Source organism: Panthera onca, chromosome B4, assembly GCF_046562875.1.
Source record: "Panthera onca isolate mPanOnc1 chromosome B4, mPanOnc1 haplotype 2, whole genome shotgun sequence".
NCBI lineage: Eukaryota > Metazoa > Chordata > Mammalia > Carnivora > Felidae > Panthera > Panthera onca.
The window spans coordinates 31,812,360-31,833,296 of NC_138345.1; the positions used below are offsets into that span (position 1 = coordinate 31,812,360).

The window sequence follows — 20,937 nt, forward strand, 5'->3', positions numbered from 1 at the left end:
AAAAAACAACAACAACAAAAGCACATCTTAACACATGTGGAAATAAAATGTACAACAAGGGCTCAAAGGACAAGAGAGGAAAAATGCAAGCATAATATTGTAAGAGTCTTACATATCTTATATAAGATATGGTATAATATTATTTCAATGTAGATTGAATAAGTTAAAGAACAATATTGTAAATCTTAGAGCAACCATTAATAATTAGGACAAAGGGAAATAGCTTATTAACTACTAGTGGAAGTAAAATGGGCTTTTAAAAAACAACCCAAAAGAAGGTAGGAAAAGAAGAACAATGTAGATTTGGAAGTTCATCAAGAAGACATAAAAATACTAAATCTGCATGTGCCTAAAACAGAGCTTCAAAACATATGAAGGAAAAACTGATAGAAGTGCAAAGAGAAACGGACAAATGTATAGCTGGAGACTTCATTTCCCCTCTCCTAGTATTTGATACAAAAAATAGAAAATCATTAATGATATAGATGATTTGAACAATCCTACTAAACAACTGGATCTAATTTATATTTATAGTATGTTTAGCCCAACAACAGTAAAACACATTTTTTTTCAAGTGCACATGAAACATTTACTAAAATAGATCAAAAGCTGGGTCATATAATATGCTTCATCATATTTAAAAAGATTGAAATAATTATAGATCGCATTTTCTGAAAACATGGAATTATCTGAAATTATTTAGAAAATCCTAAAATATTTTAAAATCAAACAACAAAACATTCAAATTAAATAGGCTATGGGTAGGAGAAATCACACATTATAAAACATTTTGACCTGAATGAAAATTTTAAAATATGCCAAAATTTGTAGGATAAAAAGAATACTTAGAAGAAAATGCGTAATTTTAAATGCTCATGTTATAAAAGAAGAAAGTGCTAAAATCAATCTAAGTCTCCATATTAAGAAGCCAGAAAAAGGGTAGCAAATTAAATCAAAGTAAAAGGGAGGAAATCATAAATATAGGAGTTAAAAGTGATAAAGTAGGAAACAAAATAATAGTAACATAGAATAGATATTAGAAAATCAATAAAGCCTAATAAAACCTCTTTGGAAAATGACAAACTTGATAAACCTGTAGCCAGACCAGTTATGGGAGAAAGAGGGAGAGAGAGAGAAAAAGAAAAAAAAAAAAATGACCATTAGTAGAAAAAAGACAGGACAATACCACAGATCTTGCAACCATTAAAAAAAATAAAGGAATATTACAGCAAAAAATAAACCAAATATAACAACATAGGTGAAAAGGACAAATTCTTTGAAAGTCATTAACAATAGTGACTCAAGAAAAAATAGAAAATCTGAGTAGCCCTATATATTCACTAAAGATTAGTAATTAAAATTAATAATTAAAATAAAGATAAAAATCATTCATTAAAAGCTACCCACAAAAAAACCTCCAGGCTCAGATGGATTCACTAGTAAATTCTACCAAACATTTAAGAAAGAAGTAATACCAACTGTGTACAAACCGTTTCCAAAAAAGAGAGAACATTTCTCCACTTTTTTTTTTTTTTGAGGCCAATGACAGTACAAGAAAACTAGTAACTGATACACCTCATTGAACATAGATGCAAAAATTCTTTTTTTAAATTAATTAATTTTTAAGTTTTTAATGTTTATTTATTTTTGAGAGAGATGAGAGACAGAGCATGAGTTGGGAAGGGGCAGAGAGAGAGAGGGAGACACAGAATCTGAGGCAGGCTGTAGGCTCTGAGCTGTCAGCACAGGGCCCAATGCGGGGCTTGAACTCATGAACCCTGAAATCATGACCTGAGCCAAAGTTGGATGCTTAACCAACTGAGCCACCCAGGAGCCCCAAATTCTTTTTTTAAAATTTTATTTATTTATTTTGGAAGACAGAGAGCATAAGCAGGGGAGGGGGAGAAAGAGAGAGGGAGAGCGTGAGAGAGAGTGGGTGTGCATGTGAGAATCCCAAGAAGGCTCTACACAAGGGGCTTGAACTCATGAACCCTGAAATCATGACCTTAGCTGAAATCAAAAGGCGATGCTCAACCAACTCAGCCACCCAGGTGCTGTAGATGCAAAAATTCTTAATGAATCCCAAAACACATCCCTTTGCATGTATATTCATAGGGATATATAATTTTTCATGAATCAAATGATACATTCAGGTATGTACTCTGCTTTTCCCCCTCAACATTTCATGGTTCTCTAAAATAAGTGTAGATATATATATACATCTTTAGTTTTATGACTTCATAGATCCTACTGTATGTAGCAGAATTTACTTAACTAGTCATTGCTTCAAGGGCATTTAGGTTGCATCCAGTTTTTTCACAATTATAAATTAAATGGCAATAATTACCATATTTCACACAAATAACTTAACATCTATGAATGTTAATATTCTTTTCAAATATTTTTTAAATCAGTTCTACAGATTTGTGAGTGGAGAAAACTATTAACAAGAGTGGAAGTATTTTTATTTCCTGAGAAGGAAAACCTTTTTCTACTCTATTCACAATATTACCATGTGCACCTTTTAGAGTATGGGAGAGGGAACCTAAATCTTATTCCTCTCATCTGTTTAGCGCTTTAAAAAAATTTTTTTTAACATTTATTTATTTTTGAGAGAGAGAGCAAGAGCGAGTGAGCAGGGAAGGGACAGAGAGAGAGAGAGAGGGAGACAGAATCTGAAGCAGGCTTCAGGCTCTGAGCTGTCAGCAGCACAGAGCCCAATATGGGGCTGGAACCCATGAGCCATGAGATCGTGACCTGAGTCAAAGTCAGCCACTTAACCAACTGAGCCACGCAGGTGCCCCCTGTTTAGCACTTTATATACAGAAGTGTCCCAAAGCAGAGTTGTGACCTATGCATTCTTGGAGCAGGTTAAAGTAGTGGAAGGTCTTAGGTCTGAGTCTTCTCTGCACTGATTTTACTGTTTTTCACCTGAGCCCCTCCCCCATCACTTGGTGCACCCCTCCTCCATCATGTTTTCCTCTGAGTACCCCAGGCCCATCACAGTGCCTCCTGGCTGAGCTCCACTCAGAGTGCGTCTTGTTCTCTCATGGCTTTTTCTCTAGTCCCTCTGAGTTTTGTGAGTGAAGATGTTGCCCTGTGTTCTACCTTTGGAGCCTTGAGAAGTGATCCATCTGGCTAATCAGATGTATTAACTGGTACTGTGCTAGTAGAGAACAGTAACATTTTCATGTGTGAATAACCCAAATAACACTTATCAAAGGCAAAATGAGACTAAAGCCTTATTGCCAAGGGAGGCCAATGGGGAATTTCAAGCATCCTGTTAGGCAGTTGATGGCATTATCACCAAGCAAAGGGGGGACTTTGCATCTTCAGGCCACACTATTGAGGGAGGTGCCAGCTTCTCTCCAGCCCAGTATCATAGCAAGTATTCAGAACTTATGAAATTGATCTCATTTTCAAACAGAAGACCCAATCGTTGGGGCTGATGCTAAAAGGTATAGATATGAAACGGGGCTAAAGGCAGAAGGTACAGATTTTCACTTCTTTCCTTGCATCACTCATTGTTTTTCTTGGTATTTACCATACAATGACTGTTCAACATTCATTAAAACTTAGCGTCACATATCCTGCCAAGGTAAAGTTCCCAAGAAATGCAACTAAGTAATAGAAAGAAGTTTCTATTAGGTTTGTAACAATCATGGCTCTTGAAGGTCTTGGGATAAGGTGACATTATGACGAAACACTGCAGGTTATTATCAGCTATAAGTTCACCTGCTGGACAGAAGGAAAATAAAAATAACAGGACACACTGAAGCAATTCAGAACTTGGAAAAACAACATGCTGAAGAATTGTCAGGACTGGATTTAGAACACATCTCTCTAATTATATGCAGCCTCCCTTTGTTAGATGTATAAAACCACTGTGGTCCATCACAGGGAAACTAAGATTGACACAATTACTGCTTCCGGAGATTTACCTGACAGTACCTTGATGCCTGTTAGGTGTTTATTTTCATAATACTGGCGCGACAAAAAAATAAGACAAGTTCTGTTCTCTACTTCAGAGTTTACTTGGAGAGAGGTGGGGAAAATATAATAAATCCTGGGGTAAAGGTGTATATAAAATGTTGTCAGAGACAATGGAAACTCATCCAATTACAGATCATAGAATGGCCAGAAGTTCCTTTCTGAGCTTTGAGTTTCAGTAAGGAAACAATTGCAAAATGGCATAAACTCTCTAAAATGTTATATGGCAACACTTATCAAGAGATTTTAAGATGTTCCTATCTGGTCAAAATGACTCAGACTAATTTCTTCTATGGAAATAAGTAGATGCAAAAAAGATCAGTATATCAAAATGCACACCTCAGAACTGTTTATTATACTGAAAAGAAACAAATGGAATGTCCAATAATTGTGGAACGTTTAATGAGTTATGGCACATCTATATAGGATATATTTTGCTGTTGTGATAGTTTTTAAAAATTGTTAACTGGTTTGGGAAAGTACTTAAGACACTAAAAAAAATGGAGGCTATATGATCACATTATTATAAAAGAAAATATATGGGAAATGATCAAATGGCTGAAAGAAATCATGCTACCCTCAAAAAAGGGGAAAGTATTAACAAAATACTGAATGAGAGCTAATACGAAGGAAATGTCATTAATCTCTGACTTTAAATAGAGTAAATCCAGTGGTGTTTTCTGTGCCTTGCACATCATCTCAGCAATGTTCTCAAAGAGGCTCTTAAGCTTCTAAGCTCTTAGGTTTTTTTCTCATTTAGTTAAAAAAAAAAAAAAGTCTGTTACAGGCCTGCTTATCTGCAACTGGGCATGTTTCCAAGTTCACATATATATATATTTCTAGAATGACGTGGGAAAACTGGAACCAGAATGACTGTTTAAAAGCCCTCCTGTAGAAGTTATAAGAAGTATTTTGAAATCAACAATCTTTCTTTTCCTTTTTTAAACAAGTGTTACTTTTTCCTTTTAAACCGTTTTCAGTGGGAAGCTAAACTAGATAATGAATTCGTGATAGAGTGTAATTGCTGTTATTTTCTTTCAGATGCTATGAAAAGTGTAAGGATGTGTACCTCCTAATACAAAGAATGAATAACATTTGTGAAGTGAATAACTGGCAAATTTAGACAGGGTTTCTCAACCTTGGCACTCCTGCCATTTTGGGCTGTACAGTGCTTATTGTGGGGGCTGTCCTGTGCACTATAGGATGTTTAGCAGCATCTCTGGCTCCTACCCACTGGATGTAGGAGCATTCCCTCCCCAGCGGTGACAAGAAAGGTCTCTAGACATGGGCAATCTGCCCTTTCACTGATTTGGACAAACTGGCAAAATTTGTCAACTGAATGAACATGGCTTTTGAGCATGTATGTATTCCATGCACGTACACACATGCATACACATATACGGCATATTACCTTTTTTCTTCTGGATTTGGGTGCTTTCAGGTTTAAAAAAACATGAAGCGTGGCAATCTAAGCTCTGAGATTCCATCTTCTCTTTTTGAAGTGGACAAGTTAATGAATGACACTCTCTAATGTGTTTCTTCCTAATACAGTCAGAACCAGGCTCTGAAAAGCATAACTTCATTTCATAAAGTTGTTTTCCTGGCTAATTAATTTGCAAGAAGGCATAAAAGGTAATAAACACTTTATTGCCTGTAGATCTCTATGGATCTCAAAAGCTTTACAACGCAAGAAATACTTCCTCAAATATTTCAACACACAATAAAAGGGAATTATCAGTAAAGACTTTCTACAATCATCACTAACACAACCCCCTTTCCCTGCCTCCAATTCAGTAGGTCCTTCCTTGCTGAGAATAAAGGATGGAGAGAAAGAAAAGTACCCGAAGACTGAGGGGGTTAAAAAAGGAGCGTGTTCAGGTTGCCTAACGTCTTATCAGGTAACAAATAGTCCTTGAGCACTTCCTACATGCCAGGCACATGGCAAAGTGCTGCAAAGAAGATTCAGGGAAGCAAACAAGGGTGTCTTTTAGGAGTTTAGAGTTTAGTAGGCAAGATGAAAGAAATTAATGCATAAAAACAACAACTAGAAAAGATGGATGGTTTTAGATAAAACCTATGTGAGTTTATGGTTTCCAGCATGTGGGACTGAGAAAAAACAGTGCTTGTGCTGGGCCTTGAAGGCTAAGAAGGATTAAAAACACGTGGAGCTGGGCAGCAGAGGAGGAAAGGTGTTCAGGTAATGAGGTCACACGAGTAAAGTGAGACCAGAATGACAGGCCTGTTAACTGTGAACAGTGCTGATGGGCTGGAGAAAGGTGGGCCTGAATGCCAGGCAGAGTGGAGTTTTTATTCTACAGCCAGTGAGAGGCTATTGACAAACCTCAAGCAGGGAAGTGACAGGATTGCCCACTTCAGCAGGATCTACCCAGCTGCTCCTGGGGACACTAGGGCTGTCTGAATGTTGAATTATAGCTGTAGTGTTTAAAGTTCCCTCGAGATCATAAATGTGCGGTACAGGCAATAAGTTAACACAATTTATCAATTATCTTTATTTTACTTTTAAAATGCTACTAGTTTTTGTCATGTTGGCAACAGGGTCTAACGTGAGGCCAGTTAACTAACATAAAGGTATGCAAAGTGCCTGGCTCATGGGAGAAATCCCCTCCAACATCCCCAATGCCAACCATCTTTGGTTGACTAGAAAGACTAGAAAGACTTCTTGCCTGTGTTTGGAAGAATATAAGGTAGCAGAAACCAACTTTCTAGCCTTTTTCCAAATAGTCAGTGGAGGAGTCATGAAGAGAGGTCCAGAAAAAACTTTTTGAACAGGAGAGAATTAATTTCCTGGGTCAGGTGGATCTTTAACATCTACCACAGTATGTCTGTAAGACACACATACAGCATAGTATGCTCAGTTCCAGTTCTGGGAATACTGAAAGAATGCTGTATTAAAATAATGCATCAGGCAGTTAATTCTTTCAATTTCCATGGGGACTAATCTGCCTTTTGGAGGAACAACTTCTTTTTGCTACAAAATCTTACCTTGGCTCGAGCCTGCCTACTGCATTTTCCCATTCCAAACTGCGTTCTACTATGGGCAGCCAAGTACACATGATGACTGCCCAGTTGTAGGTCAGAATCCCCATTTTCTGGGGGCCAATGAGTGAAAACTGCTGACACAGAGACATAAAACTCTATGAAAGGATAGTATCAGATCCTCACCAAATCAGGATCAGATTTGGCTGCACATTACTTGGGAATGCAAAATAACAGTGGCTTATACAACATAGTTTATTTCTTTCATGTAAAAGAAGCATACAGGGACAGATCTTAGTTCATGGCTTTCATCTTCAAGGTCAGTTGGTATTACAAAGCACAGACTAGAATTTCAGCCACCGTGTCCACATTCTAAGAAACAAAAGAGGAAACACCACCAGAGAGCTTCTTGTAAGATTCACCTCACATATCATTGGCCAAACTAGTCACATGGCCAGCTGTCATCTTTGAGGGGGGTATGCTGCTGGTCCTCACAAAATGGAGGATTCCATAACAAGGGAAGATGGGAGGACTGATCCTGAGTAGAGAAGTAACAGCCTCTCCCAGTCAGACCAACCCTGTGAGATGTTGGGATTTGCCTTATCCTAGTTCTCAAAGACTGCACATACCTTTACCATTTCTATTCCTGCTGAGCACAGAAGAATAAAGATTGAGTTTGGCAATGGCAAGAGAGAGATTAGACTTCTTAAGGCTGGTTAGCCTGGGGATAGGTGGTGAACTCTCAGTTGTGTGGTAGATAAATCAGTTTCCTTGTGGGCCTTCGCCCAGAAACCCAAAGACTCTGTCTATCCCCAGCTTCATTATTTGTTCCATAAACAAAGGTTTGACTCATGGATAGGAAATATGTGGCACAAGTGCTATCTCCTGCTCCTCCTCCTCCTTTCCTTAGGGCAGCATTCTTCCCTGTTGGGCTGGAAACAGGACCTTAGAATCCTTCTCAACATATTGTTCCTGGCAGTTACTCTAGTACAAAAGACTTGGCATTAGTGTTTAAATATACTAGCCATCGTTAATTTCTTGTGGGAATTTTCACTCTGACAGAATCTCTGGGTATAATTCTTTACTTCATAGGAATAAATCTCTTATAGTGGAATTTTACATGCATCCACAGGGGAGAAAATTACTTAATATATAGTCTTGGCATTCTTCAGATTTCACCACTAAGTGACCACAATCACTCACATAGATGGACATGTTCTACATCTGATCTTTTGATTTTTTTACCTTACTGGATGATGAATTTCTCAAGGGCAAGAACTATATTTTACCATTTTTGTATCACCAAGGTGCCTGGCTCAGTACACTTCTGAGAAATATTTTATCAATAAATGAATCACCTACCTTGGTCAAGGTCAAGTGGCTATCAAAGCAAATACTTCCCCAATAGCTGGTTACATTGTAGACTACTTACCTTCAAGTACTAGGGAGAGGCCTTATCTACAGTGGAGGTCACTAGAAAATAAGAGGGTGACAGGAAGAGCGTTGGTGGTACCACAGACAAAGGGTCTTGGTTTTTCCATAATTGCCTCACAAATGTTGAGTAACTAACACAGAAACCTGGTTACCAAGTGATAAGGAAAGGGCAGATATACTGAGAAGGTTTTTTTCCCCCAAGACTCTACCCATTTTTCTTCTTTTGACCAAAGTCCAGGCCACTAACTTGGCTCAGTGTTTTCTGTATTCTAGGAGGTGATTCAGGGCATTGTGCAAGTGACTGATCCATATTTCATGGATAGAAGTGTGACTGAAAACCTGATTCAATTAAGGTAGCTTATTCTCAGTTTTTTATAAGTAGATTTTATAGATTAATACTAATACCAATCACGTTTTAAATACTGTGGTTCCATTGAAAATTTTGTTCAAAAAAAGCTACTACTCCTAAAAAAAAATTTAAGAGCACTGACTTAGCTGGTTCACCCAAGTTCCATATTTAACTCTTCACAATGACTACAATCTTAAATAGTCATCATAGCGAAAGCTGAAGGAAAGAAAAATGCCCAAATGATTGTTTTTGCTTAAAGAGCAGGGTGTGGGTTATGAGTAGATGCAGGTTGATATTTCCTCAAAACTGACTGAGTTGAGGACAGGGGTTTTGGCTTGCAGTGCTCATCTTTTCTCTCTCCCTCTGGCCCAATCCTGGGCTAGATTTACCCTACTGAGGAAGTGTCCTTGCATTTAGATTCCCACGTGGCACAATGTCAAAGATGCTGTGGCTAACTGCACATGTTATTTCTGCATACGCTTCTCTTGCTTCTCTTCAACTTTCTTGTGTGTCTACTTTGGTCAGAAGGGTGGTGCCCACAGAAATAAGGCTCCCCTCTCTTCTTCAAGTCTAGAGCTAGTCCTAAGCAGTCACTGCCAGCTTCCTTCAAAAAGAATAGAAAAGGAAAGAAGCAACACTAGAATCTCTTTTTCACTCCAAAGCTTTGCAGATTTCTTCTCTCATTATTCTAACCTGCTTCTCTCCTCCCTTCCTGCTCAGTGATACCTACTGGTGGGGGCAGGAGGTGTTGGGGTGGATACAACTGAGAGGGGACCTTATAGACTTCACAGTAAGAACCAAGGTTCAAATCTGATTACACCTTTTCTCAGTAGTCTGATCTTGGGTTTAATTATCAGAAAGTGTCTTGATTTGTAAAATGTGGGAAACAGCATAGGCTGAGGATGTAAAAAAAAACAGTACAGAGCATGGCTTCTAACAGATGTTCAATAAATGACACATTTCATTATCATCTTGGTATCACCTTGCTTCTGCAACCTCTTCTAAAGTCTCATTGTGTGTCAAAGAGGAGGTAGCTCTCTGTGGAGGAGGTGTGTTTGTGTTGAGGTATGTGTGTGTTGGGAGGGGCAGGGGGCGTGGCACTCAGGTAAATCACTGGTGAGGATTTAGCACTAGGTCTGGGCCTGTTGTTGACCAAAAGTCACACATCTGAATAAGCCCAACAGGTGCACTCCTAAAGGGAACATAGCAGGAATGTCAAAGAGGGGATGGGGAAGGTGGGGAACCAAAAAACCTCTGCTGACCAGTGGCTGTCCATCCTTTGGCCAAAAATCTGTGGCTATCTCTACCCCTAGTCCTGTCTTCCCTCACCTCCAGAGGCTCTTTTCAGTTAACACTCCCGAATGACCTGCCAGCACAGTAAGCTTGCAGATGGCACTCTGTCTCTCCTATTAACTCTTCCAAGCCATATCATTAATATAAATACTAAAAATTCTGCAATTAAATGAAAAGTATTTAATATGCATGAGTGGATATGCCATACACATATGGTTCAGTATTTGGGTGCTTATAATGTCCAAATTATAAAACAGCAATCAGAGCAGACAATATGGTAACCCCTGTCCCAATTTTCATCCATCTTACCCACACACTGTGGCCTTGAAAATGTGAATATACGCATTCACTGACTTGCAGTTATGTCCCAAACTTTCCTGGGAAGCAAGACGGTCAGAACTGCTTTAATAAAGAGCATTATTGTGTCTTGTTGCTCTTTACCCACCTTTTCAGGGCTGCAGTTCATTGGAACTTCTTCCCTTTACAGTTCCTTTCTCATCCTGTCAACATCAGCACTTTGATGCCATTTATTTTCCAAGGACATCTGCTACTGATCCCAACAAATGGCATTAATCCAGTTCAGAGCATTAACTGGATAACACGTTGCTGATGCTACATAAGTGTTAGTTCCCTTACTCTTTTCCTTCCCTTTTAGTACTTGCAACTGTCACTAACTAGTACTGAGATGTGGAGCAAATCAAGGCACTTAATCTTTCGCGACTTCAGTTCCCTTATATATAAAATTAAGAAGGTTGTGCCAGATTTTTCTGTGCTCAAAACCATTTTTTCCCTGAGTCTCCTCGTGCCTTCTTCATTGACTACTTGGAAAAAGAGTGGGGAGCTTATTTCTGCCACCTTATGCTCTTGAGGCAAGAAGGTCTTTCTGGGGTGTCGGGAGGGAATGGAGCCCTCGATTTCCTGAACGTCTGCTGTGAGCCAAGCACTCTAACATGCCTCAGGTCAAACTGGTCGCGGCAGGACACAACCCGACAGCATTCAAAAGTAAAGAAAGATAAAGTGGTGTTATCTGTCTCTACTTCACATTAACTTCCTAGAAACTCAAAGCACTCTGCAGCTAATTCAACATTAATGTAACCCAGGGGGCCCCAAGAATTATTTCACCGCTTAATACAAGGCCACTAAGTCCTGGCAAACATCAACAAGTGAGAAGTCCCAAATCAACATGCAGTTTCCTTTTTAATGCTTAAGAGAAGAAAAAGAAAGAAAGAAAGAAATTAAGAAAGAAAGAAAGAAAGAAAGAGCGAGATTTCCCCCCGCCCCCTGCCGGGTGTGAGCCACGCAGGCTCCATCACCCCAGGGCGGCGGCCGCGACCCCAGGCCTCCTCCACCCCGTGCCCCCCGCCCTCCCCTCCGGCTCCTGGTCTGCGCCCCCGCTCGCTCCGGCCCCTTTGCGGACTACCGGGACCCGGCCGGGCCCAGGGAGGCGCAGGCCCGCCACACACACCTCTCGTCCCAGTGTTAGGCCCGAGGGAGGTGGAGGACGCGGAGACCGGGAGGGTAAGGACACCGAGGCGCTAAGCTTCCAACGGCGTGGACTGCGGCTCCTCACGCCTGCCTGCGTGAGGCGCGGCCCCAGGTCCCGACCCCACATTCGCGCGCGGCCGCGCCGGCACGGGACCTCCCTCTTCGGCCGCCGATCTGCTTCCAGGGCAGAGGGAAGAGGCGGTGACGGGGCGGGGCGGGGGCTGCGGCGGGGGAGGGCGCCCGAGCATCCTCGCGGGCAGCACCGCGCCTCGCTGCGCGGGGCTTGAGGGCTGTGCCCACGTCCGCCCGCCAGCTCTTCCGCCCCGCGCGGACACGCGTCTCCCCCGCTTGAACCGGAACCTCTTGCGGAGGCCAGCGCCGCCGCCGGGGACCCGGGGGCCGACCGGGAAGCGCAGGGGGGAGGCGGCCTGCGCGGCGCCGCCCGCCATGGCCGCGGCGGGGTGAGCTAGGCTCGGCGGCCGCAGTCGCGCGGACCCGAGCGCTCCTCCGCCGCAGACAGGCCCGCCGGGCCAGGGCGGGCGCGCGCGAAGGCCGAGGGAGAGCCTGGGGAGCCGGGGCCGCCGCCCGCTCGTCGCCGCCGCCGCCACCGCCCATGGCGAGGCCCCGCCGCCGCCGCCGCTGCTGCTGACCCGGGGGCCGGCCGCGGCTTCCGCCCCCTCCCGCGGCGGCGGGCGGGCGGGCCTCCCCTTCACGCCCCCGCCGCCCGCGCCCCGCGCCCGGGGACGGGGAGGAAGGCGAGAGCAGCAGGAGTCGGGGGGCCACCGAAGATGGGGAACACTACCTCGTGCTGCGTGTCGTCCAGCCCCAAGCTCCGGAGGAATGCCCACTCCCGACTGGAGTCCTATCGGCCCGACACGGACCTGAGCCGCGAGGACACGGGCTGCAACCTGCAGCACATAAGCGACCGGGAGAACATCGACGGTGAGTGCGGGCGAGTCCGGGTGGCGGGGCGGGGACCTCGCTGAGCCCCCTTCTGACGTCCCCGCACCCCGCCTGCATCCGCGGTGCTCTGCCTGCACAACCGGGCGTCTGTATGGCCGAGGCTGCTTTTGCTTTCTCAGCCTGCTTCTGTAACCAGGGCAGGACGATGTCTTCGTCTCCGTAACCCGGGAGCTCGGGGTCCTCCAGACCCCGAGGGGCCCTCTCGGATGTACCCCCGAGTGAGCGGCGGGGAAACTTTGCCAGCGGGCGGCTCGGGAGTACCGTGGGGGCAGAGGGGCGCAGGTCGCGAGGTGACAGGAGCTGGCCCTTGTCCAGACTTGAGCGGCCAGTTCTGGGGCGGGGGCGGCCCGAGAGCCTGCGTTCCAGGCACTGTCTGAACGTAGCTACAAGCCAAGTTGTGCACGATCAGAGCTCGTTTGTCCTTTAAAAGGCGAAGGGAATGGATGATCCTTGGTGTAAATGAGGAGGGAGTGAATCCCATTTTGGAATCAGTCTCTACCTAGAGTTAGTTAACAGGGTTGGCATGTATCAGCTTTCCCCGGAAACTTATAAATTGACCCCAATTGGCAGTTCCCTATGTCAGTTAAAAACTTAAAAAAAAAAAAAAAAAAAAAAAAAAAAGGTTTTTTTTTTTTTTGGGGGGGGCGTGTAGGATTGGATAGCTTCACACGAATAATTAAAAAAACACAAAAAACAAAACTAGATTATTATTAGAATGGTTTGGAGACAGCTTTGGGTTGTCACCCAGTTTTTCCTTGGGGTGGAATTACAGTCCTATAGATTTCTGATTGAGCTGAGTGGCGTTTGGTTTGGACTAGTGTTTGTAAAGGAAGTTAAAGGATTCATCACTGTACCTAGTAATGTTTATGTATTTTATTGGTCTCAGTATATTTGTTAATACTAAGTTATCCTTAAGCTGCGTGGCTTAATATCTATGGATAGGTAGTTTATGCATTATGCTTGAAACACAGTTTACATAATTTTCGACTTAAAAAATGTGAAATTGGTAACATATTCTTATGACAATGTGATTATTTCTTTTTTTTTAAACCCCCAAATCTCACAGTTGATGTAGTTGAACAAAGATGAAAAATTTTTTTGTTGAAATGAATTGACACAACTCTGTCACAAGTCATTCTTGACAGCTTTGGGATGTAGAATTTCCTCTAGCGTGGAAAGCCAAATTTAAACTGCTAAAGGAAAGAATTTTCTTACTGTTTAGCCTCTTTTAATTTCTTCTAAATAGTAATGTCATCTCTACTGGACAGCAGTTTTATTAAATGAATACCATATATTAAAGGGACTAATATAACATCTGGTTTATAGTAGACATTTAGTAAATTAGGGTTCCATATGATATTTGTAGTGTAGTTATATTACATTTCCATTATCTTAACCTATTATTTAGATGTCTTTGCCCTATAGTTCTACTTTAATTTTATGCATTTAAAGGCATCTAGTAGAATATTAAGGTCTGGTCTGTCTTGATCACTGGTATGATCTAAGCAGCTGAAAGAAATGTCATTTCTAGTGTATAGTAAAGATTTAGTAAGTATTGTATTTTAAAGGAGTGAATGAATGAATGAGTTTATTATAGAAAGCTATTACCCAGTCTTATACAATGCTGACAGGCAAAAACATTTGGAAATAATTTCTCCGTGTTGTGCACTATTACTGAGAAGAGGCTTTATGTTTTAGATAATGAATTAAAAAATAGAGATGAAAGAAAGATTCATACTTCTTAAAGGCAAGCTATATATTATTGACTATAATAAGGAAATGGAGAAAAATAGTAATTATAACCATTTATTTGGCACTAAGTATTGGAAGGATTTTGCCAAAGGAAAATAGAATAGTATTGTGTGTTCTTTCATTTGAAAGAAAACTAGGTTTTGGTCATCAAGTCATTTTTGAGAAAACATATGGAAGATTATCACCTCTTGTTTTGGAAGTTCAGGATAGTGTAAGAGACTCTGGGGCAGTTTAAGAAGATTTCTAATCTAGGTTAGTAGTTTCTTCCCATCCCAGAATTCACCCCAGATGATGCTAGTTTAAATCCAGATATACTAATTCACTATTTAAACAATACTCTCTTTGTCTCTCCCGTTCAATAAGTAATACTTATAGGATTTACCTATCCATAGTTCTCAATGTTGGTTTCAATTACACCAGAGATCTAGGCGTGGGCGTTGGCATTAATATGTTTAAAGCTCTCCAGGTAATTCTAAGATGCAGGTAGGATTGAGAATCCCAGGCTGGATAAGTCTTGAAAGTGTTACCTGTTGTTCGGTGGCATTTTCCATAGATATTCATTCAGTATCAGAAGCTGGGAAAAGAGAACAGATTTAAGTTAAGTAGCATATAGAAATAGATACAGATTTTAAGTTCTGAATTATATTGCTAGATGATTAGTGAACACTCTAAAACCACAGCTGAAACATTCTTGATTCTGGTATGTAACAAAAGCTGAAGTGTTTAGATACCATCTTTATATCCCTTAAGACATCTCAGACAACTAGACTTGAAAAGTTCAGAGAAGTTCATGGGGCTTCTGTGATAGGTCAGCTTCTTAAAATCACAGAGACATGAGGTATGAATCCATGTTTTCCTTGCCTAAAACACACAATGGGTAATATTTGTCCTGTACTGTTTTAGTGACTGAGTTAGGGCAGTTAGGCTTCTATGACACCTACCAGCAACTTGCCCTGTACTCAGTACCTTGGTGTTAGATTACTCATATTTTTGGAATAATACATATTAGACTCATCATCTCTGTAGATATTATTTCTCATAAAATTATTCTGAGACTGAGAAATAACAGAAGACTTAATGACAGTGACAGTAATAATTGCACTCCTTATATATTGTGTACTCTGTGTCAGATGCTGCTCTAACTGCTTGATATCTATTCATTCTTTTAGTACTCACAATAACCCTGTGGATAGTATTAACTTTAAGACAAAAGAATGAGGCAGAGAGAGGAGAAATGACTTGCCCAAAGTCATACAGCCAGTACATGACACATGGAAACTTCCCATTGTTGCTTGGATAGCCTGGGGCAGGTTGTCTGTCTTTGCAGTCATAGCCACAGTTTCTCAGAGGAAATATCATCTATCTGCAATAGAGTGCCCTTCTCTAATTAGATTATTTCTGTGGGAGGAGAGAAAGAGGGGTGGATTTAAAGAGAATTTGAGATTTGATGAGACCGAGGAAAGTAGAACAGGATGCCTGTAACATCTGTACCAAAGTGTCAATTTAGGGTTTTGCCTCAAAATGATTGCTAGCAGTTTCATCCTTTGTAGATCAGTTGTCTTCTTTGACAAGCCAATTTCTCTATTATTCTGTATCTAATCTGTTAGGAAAGAATGGCCCCCAACCTTCAAAATATATCCAGAATCTAACTGCTCTCAAAACCTCTCCTGCTGCTCTTCTGAGCTAAGCCACCTAACTGGTCTCCCTGCTTCTACCCTTGCCCACTACAGTCTGTTCTCAACACAGCAGCCATGGTGAGATCCTTTATAACAAAACGAAACAAAACAAAACACAACAAAACAAAACAAAAAAAAACTAGCATGTGACTCCTTTGCTCAAAAACTGAGTGATTCCTTATTCCACATCAAATAAGAACTTTACAATGGACTTTTACCATGGAGTCGTTATAATAGACTTCAAGGCCCTGTGTGATCTGCCTGCCTTCCTGGCTCACTTGCTAGCTCACACAAGCCACATGGGCCTCCTTCAGTGCTGGTTTTTGAATAAACCTGACATGTTCTCACCCCAGGGCCTTTGCTCTGTCCCTCTGCCTGGAGTGTTTTTCTCTGTGTTTCTTCTTGGCTAACTCTCTCAACTGCCTTCAGTCTTGGTTCAAGCCTCACCTTTTCAGTGAAGCCTTCCTGCATTAACAGGAAGGATGTTAAATGGGCCTGCATTTAACATCTTTCCTGTTACCCCATCAGCAATCCTGGTACACATTCTCTGAATTACTGTTTTTCTTCCACATCACCTATAATGTGCATTATAAATATTTACATACATATGTCATAACAACAACTATTTCTGTCTGTTAGTATTTAAGTTTTACTAGAAGATTTTCATTTTGTTCACTGATGTAACCCAAGTGCCTGCTGCCCTGAAGACACTCTTTGTTTGAATGAATGAGTGAAGCCAACAACTTCAAGACATCGGAGTCAGAGTATCATCTTGACTATTTATTGCATGAGAAGCATAGGAGGGAAATAGAGAATGACAAGACTTGTAATAATGAAAGTAGAGTGGATATGTAACTTTTTGGTTTTGTGTTTTGACCTGAGAGGTAGCAGGTACGGCAAAATCCTGAAAATGAAACTTAAGAAAGGTTTTAAAGTGGGGCATCTGGGTGGCTCAGTCGGTTAAGTGTCCAACTCTTGATTTCGTCTCAGGTCATGATCTCACGGTTCCAGGAGTTCTAGCCCTGCATCGGGCTCTGCACTGATGGTGTGGAGCCTGCTTGGGATTTTCTTTCTCTCTCTCTGCCTCTTTCTCTCTCAAAATAAGTAAACTTAAAAAAAAAAAAAAAAGAAAAGAAAAGAAAGAAAACATAACAAAGAAAGCATAACAAAAGGAAAAAAAACCCTAAACTGAAATAAACTATGGCTAATGGAAGTCTGCTTAACAACGTGATATATTTAATCTTTTTTTCCTTATCTCTTCAGATGAATGGCTTTAGCGGTGGCTTTCCATCCTTAAAGATCAACATGAGGCCAAAATGCATAATAAACCAAAAAGTACTGCATGAACATATGCAACTATGAACATAGCCACTCATGGTGATTTTCTTTAAACATGAACTGTATTCTAGGATATACAGCAAATGATGTTTTCACTTCTGTAGTCAGAGAAGCTAGAAGCCTAAGGGGCTCATCCTCGGTATGGGAAAGATGACTGGAAAAAGTGCTCTCACTGTTACAAGGGTGAGGAGACAAAAGGGCAATTTAAGATCTAAGCACCTGTTATAGTATTAGCTTAAATTATTGTTCTTGGTTTTTTTTTTTTTTTTTTTTTTTTGGATATCTGCAGCCTTATCTCTTTGGCTTCATTTTTCTTGTGTCTCAGACCCACTTACCATTTCCAGCCTGATTAGCAAAACTATACCTGGACTTTCATTCCAGGCTAAGATTTATTAGCCGCACTGCTTGTAAGACTTGGGAAGACACCCTGATCAAGCATGGCCTGATGCATATTAGGCAATGTGGAGAGGTACACTTTAAAGGTTTGCTGAGAGCGCTGTTCTCCAAAGCACTATGATGATTCCATGACCTCTACTACACTTATTTTCCTCTCTATTTTAGAATCATGGAGTCATTGCTCCCCACCCTCATTTTACGGATAAGGAAACTGAAATTTGGAGAGGTGCTGTCTCTTGCCTGGGTTATGCCAATCATGGACAAGGGCAGTAGAATTTACTATGTGTTAACTTTGGGCCAAGTGTTGTGCTGATTACTTGACCTGTATTTTTAAAGATCTTTATATCTTTCTCTCTATTTTACAGAAGAGGAAATTGAGACTCACAGGTTAAGAAATTTGCTCAAGTTTTCATAGCTAGTTAATGGCAGAGTTGGGATTCAATCTGCTGTCACTTGCTAAAGCTCCACCTCTCAACTGCCCTGTGACAGCTAAGTAGGGAGTGACCTGGGTCTAAAATCTGGCCCCCCTCTTCCCATGCCTAGCCCATGCCTGCTTTAAGCCGTTCATTCATTGTCTGTATTCTTTGGGTTGACAATACTTTGTGATTAGGATTTTTACTTTTCTGCCTGCTTTTTGAGAGGAGTGAAAGATTAAATGATTTTGTTGAATGGTAAATTTTCTCACCCTTTTCTACAAAGCTGATTGTTTCTGTTATCTTAAGGAGACAAATTACTTTCACATTTCTGGTTGGATGAAACCAACACAAAGATTAAATTTTGTTGGTATCTAGGAAAGAGCAGAACCAAAAGGAAAAAAATAATAAGATGCAGGACCTGTGAGTGGCTTTGAAATTCTGTTTTAGTCACACAGGGTCAGAGATTTAGCTCCAAGCGTGTCATATTTAGTTTACTTTAAGGAAGCAGCATTTGGTATTTTTCACAAGAGTGCTGTTGATGGTATCATGCTTGTCATACTTCAGAGTACAAATCCTTTTATGAGTCAACATATAGGCAGCCAGGCTCAGTCCATGGCAATAGCAGTTGATATCATGTGTTCAGTATCATTTTCAGATTTTCAGCGTATGGCTGGAAGGAGGGAAAGAGTTCATTTTCCCTGCAGCATTTTGCATCATCTTGAAACGTTGAGTAGTTTGTTGCTGGGATTCTTGGTCAGGAGATTGTTTCTTCTCTGTACTCTGAGACTCTCAACATTATTCTATCCTACCTTTCCTGAAGAATGAATCAGGGCTCAAGAAGGATAAATCCAGGACAGGGTCTTCCCAGGTGGTTTATGGATGTGCCTTTAGCTCTGTGAAGTGTGGTGGAGCGCAGAGAGCAGGAGCTGAATAATCAGGAGACCTGTGTTCCAGACATGGCTCTGCCTTTACCAGGGGACCTCTGTCCTGCTGGGCCTCACTTTCCTTTTTGCTTAAAAAGAATGTGTGTAAGAGTACTGTCTTGCCTTATGCCCTGAGGTACCTAAAATGAGAATCAAAATGAAGCTGAAATGCTTAATAAACCAAAAAGTACTAGATGGATGTGTGTCATTGAACATAGTACTTATGTTGATTTTCTTGCATTAAATATTAAATGTGTTCCAAGATATATAACAAAGTGTGTTTGAACTTTCCATAACCAGAGAGGCTAGAAGCCTGAGGGGCTCATCATAGTAGAGACATCAATGCAGTCAGTGTTCATAAGGTAGTGCCAGAAAGATAACTGGAATTTTAGAGCTGGGTAGGATGAGGTTATACACAGCAGTATAACCTTTGAATGGGAATCTTGCTGGCAGTAGAATTTGGAATAGAAATATTACTCTTTCTAACATTTATTGTCCTTCTGGGTTGCAGTCTCTCCAAAGTCATACCGTGATGGCATGCAATGAGCAGTGGGACTCCTGGGAATAATAGAGTCCACCCAGGCAGTCTGCTGACTGTGCCATGGGAGCGACGTTCCTACTAATGTTAGTATGTACCCTTAGATGGAGGATGAAGCCAGGTTTTTGTTTTGTTTTGTTTCTATTCTTCAGAGAAACTTTTAAGGTGCACATGTGCATAAATTTATTATATTAAAATACTACTTGGGGTGCCTGGGTGGCTCAGTTGGTTAAGTTTCCAGCTTTATCTCAGGTTATGATCTTGGGGTTCATTGGTTTGAGCCTCACATTGGGCTCTGTGCTGACAGCTCAGAGCCTGGAGCCTGCTTGGGATTCTGTGTCTCTCCCTCTTTCTCTGCCTCACCCCCATTTGTGATCTGTCTCTCTCTCTCTCAAAAATAAATAAACAAAAAAATAAAAAGGAGAACTGATGGGCTGAAAAATGAGCTCAGTCAGCCTGGAACAAGTTATTGGAGGCTGTTTGTGCCCATTTCTTTCTAGAAGGAGTCTACCTAGATCCACAATTGCAGAGAGCTCAGATCTCTAACCCATTTCTCCCTTCCTTCTCTCAGCTGCTTGTAGCTGTTTCCTCTTGTGGCTCTCTTCCTTTACTTCTAGGGGCTCTTTTCACTATCTGCTACTTGGAGGAAAGGGGTGTTCCAAAGCTCCAATCGATTGTTGTCATCTGACAGATGACTTCAAATCAGTAAGATTTTGCCTGGAAAGTCTTTCAGTGAATCTGAGAGAAGAGATCACCTCAGGAGTTGGTTAGCTACAAACTACTACACTCTGGACACCTCTGTTGCCTTCCTGTCAAGGTTGTTTTTATTTTATTTTAAAAATTTTTTTAAATTTTATTATTTTTTAACATGTTTATTTTGAGAGAGAGAGGGAGAGAATGTGGGGGAGGGGCAGAGAGAGAGAGGGAGAGAGAGAATCCACACTGAGAGTGTGGAGCCCGATGTAGGGCTTGAGCTCATGAACTGCGAGATCATGACCTGAACTGAAATCAAGAGTCGGATGCTTAATCAACTGAGCCATCCAGGTGCACCGAGTTTTTAAAAACTGGATTGGAAAACCTTGAGATCTTTTTTTCTTCATCTTTGTCAGAATATTGACATTTTTTTTTTTTTTTACATGTATTCATTTTTGAGAGACAGAGGCAGAGCACAAGCGGGGGAGGGGCAGAGAGAGAGGGAGACAGAGAATCTGAAGCAGGCTCCAGGCTCCGAGCTGTCAGCACAGAGCCTGACGCGAGGCTTGAGCTCACAAACCGCGAGATCATGACCTGAGCCGAAGTTGGATGCTTAACCAACTGAGCCACCCAGGCGCCCCCAGAATATTGACATTTTATACATTAGTTTTGACTTTGTAAAGAAAATTTTATT

The 20,937-nt window shown here is 41.3% G+C and overlaps 2 protein-coding genes across 4 annotated transcripts in view; one reads left to right on the plus strand and one right to left on the minus strand.

Annotated features, from left to right (window-relative positions):
• The window catches only part of LOC144617001 (uncharacterized), a 101,422-nt gene extending 89,135 nt beyond the window's left edge, over window positions 1–12,287 (minus strand). Inside the window, exons 1-2 of the mRNA XM_081796085.1 lie at window positions 11,529–12,287; window positions 8,420–8,460 (exon numbers count right to left, since the gene is read on the minus strand). Of these exons, the coding sequence (XP_081652211.1) occupies window positions 11,630–12,163 (534 nt within the window). The 5' untranslated portion in view covers window positions 12,164–12,287 and the 3' untranslated portion in view covers window positions 8,420–8,460; window positions 11,529–11,629. The remainder of the gene's footprint in view (window positions 1–8,419; window positions 8,461–11,528) is intronic.
• Window positions 1–20,937, plus strand: part of CCNY (cyclin Y) — a 315,237-nt gene that overhangs the window by 71,597 nt on the left and 222,703 nt on the right. The window contains exon 1 of one of the 3 annotated variants that reach the window (XM_060658955.3): window positions 12,287–12,490. The exons of the other annotated variants lie outside the window; for them this stretch is intronic. Coding sequence (XP_060514938.1) covers window positions 12,337–12,490 — 154 coding nt within the window. The 5' untranslated portion in view covers window positions 12,287–12,336. Of the gene's footprint in view, window positions 1–12,286; window positions 12,491–20,937 lie in introns of those variants that run through there. 3 annotated transcript variants of the gene reach the window in all.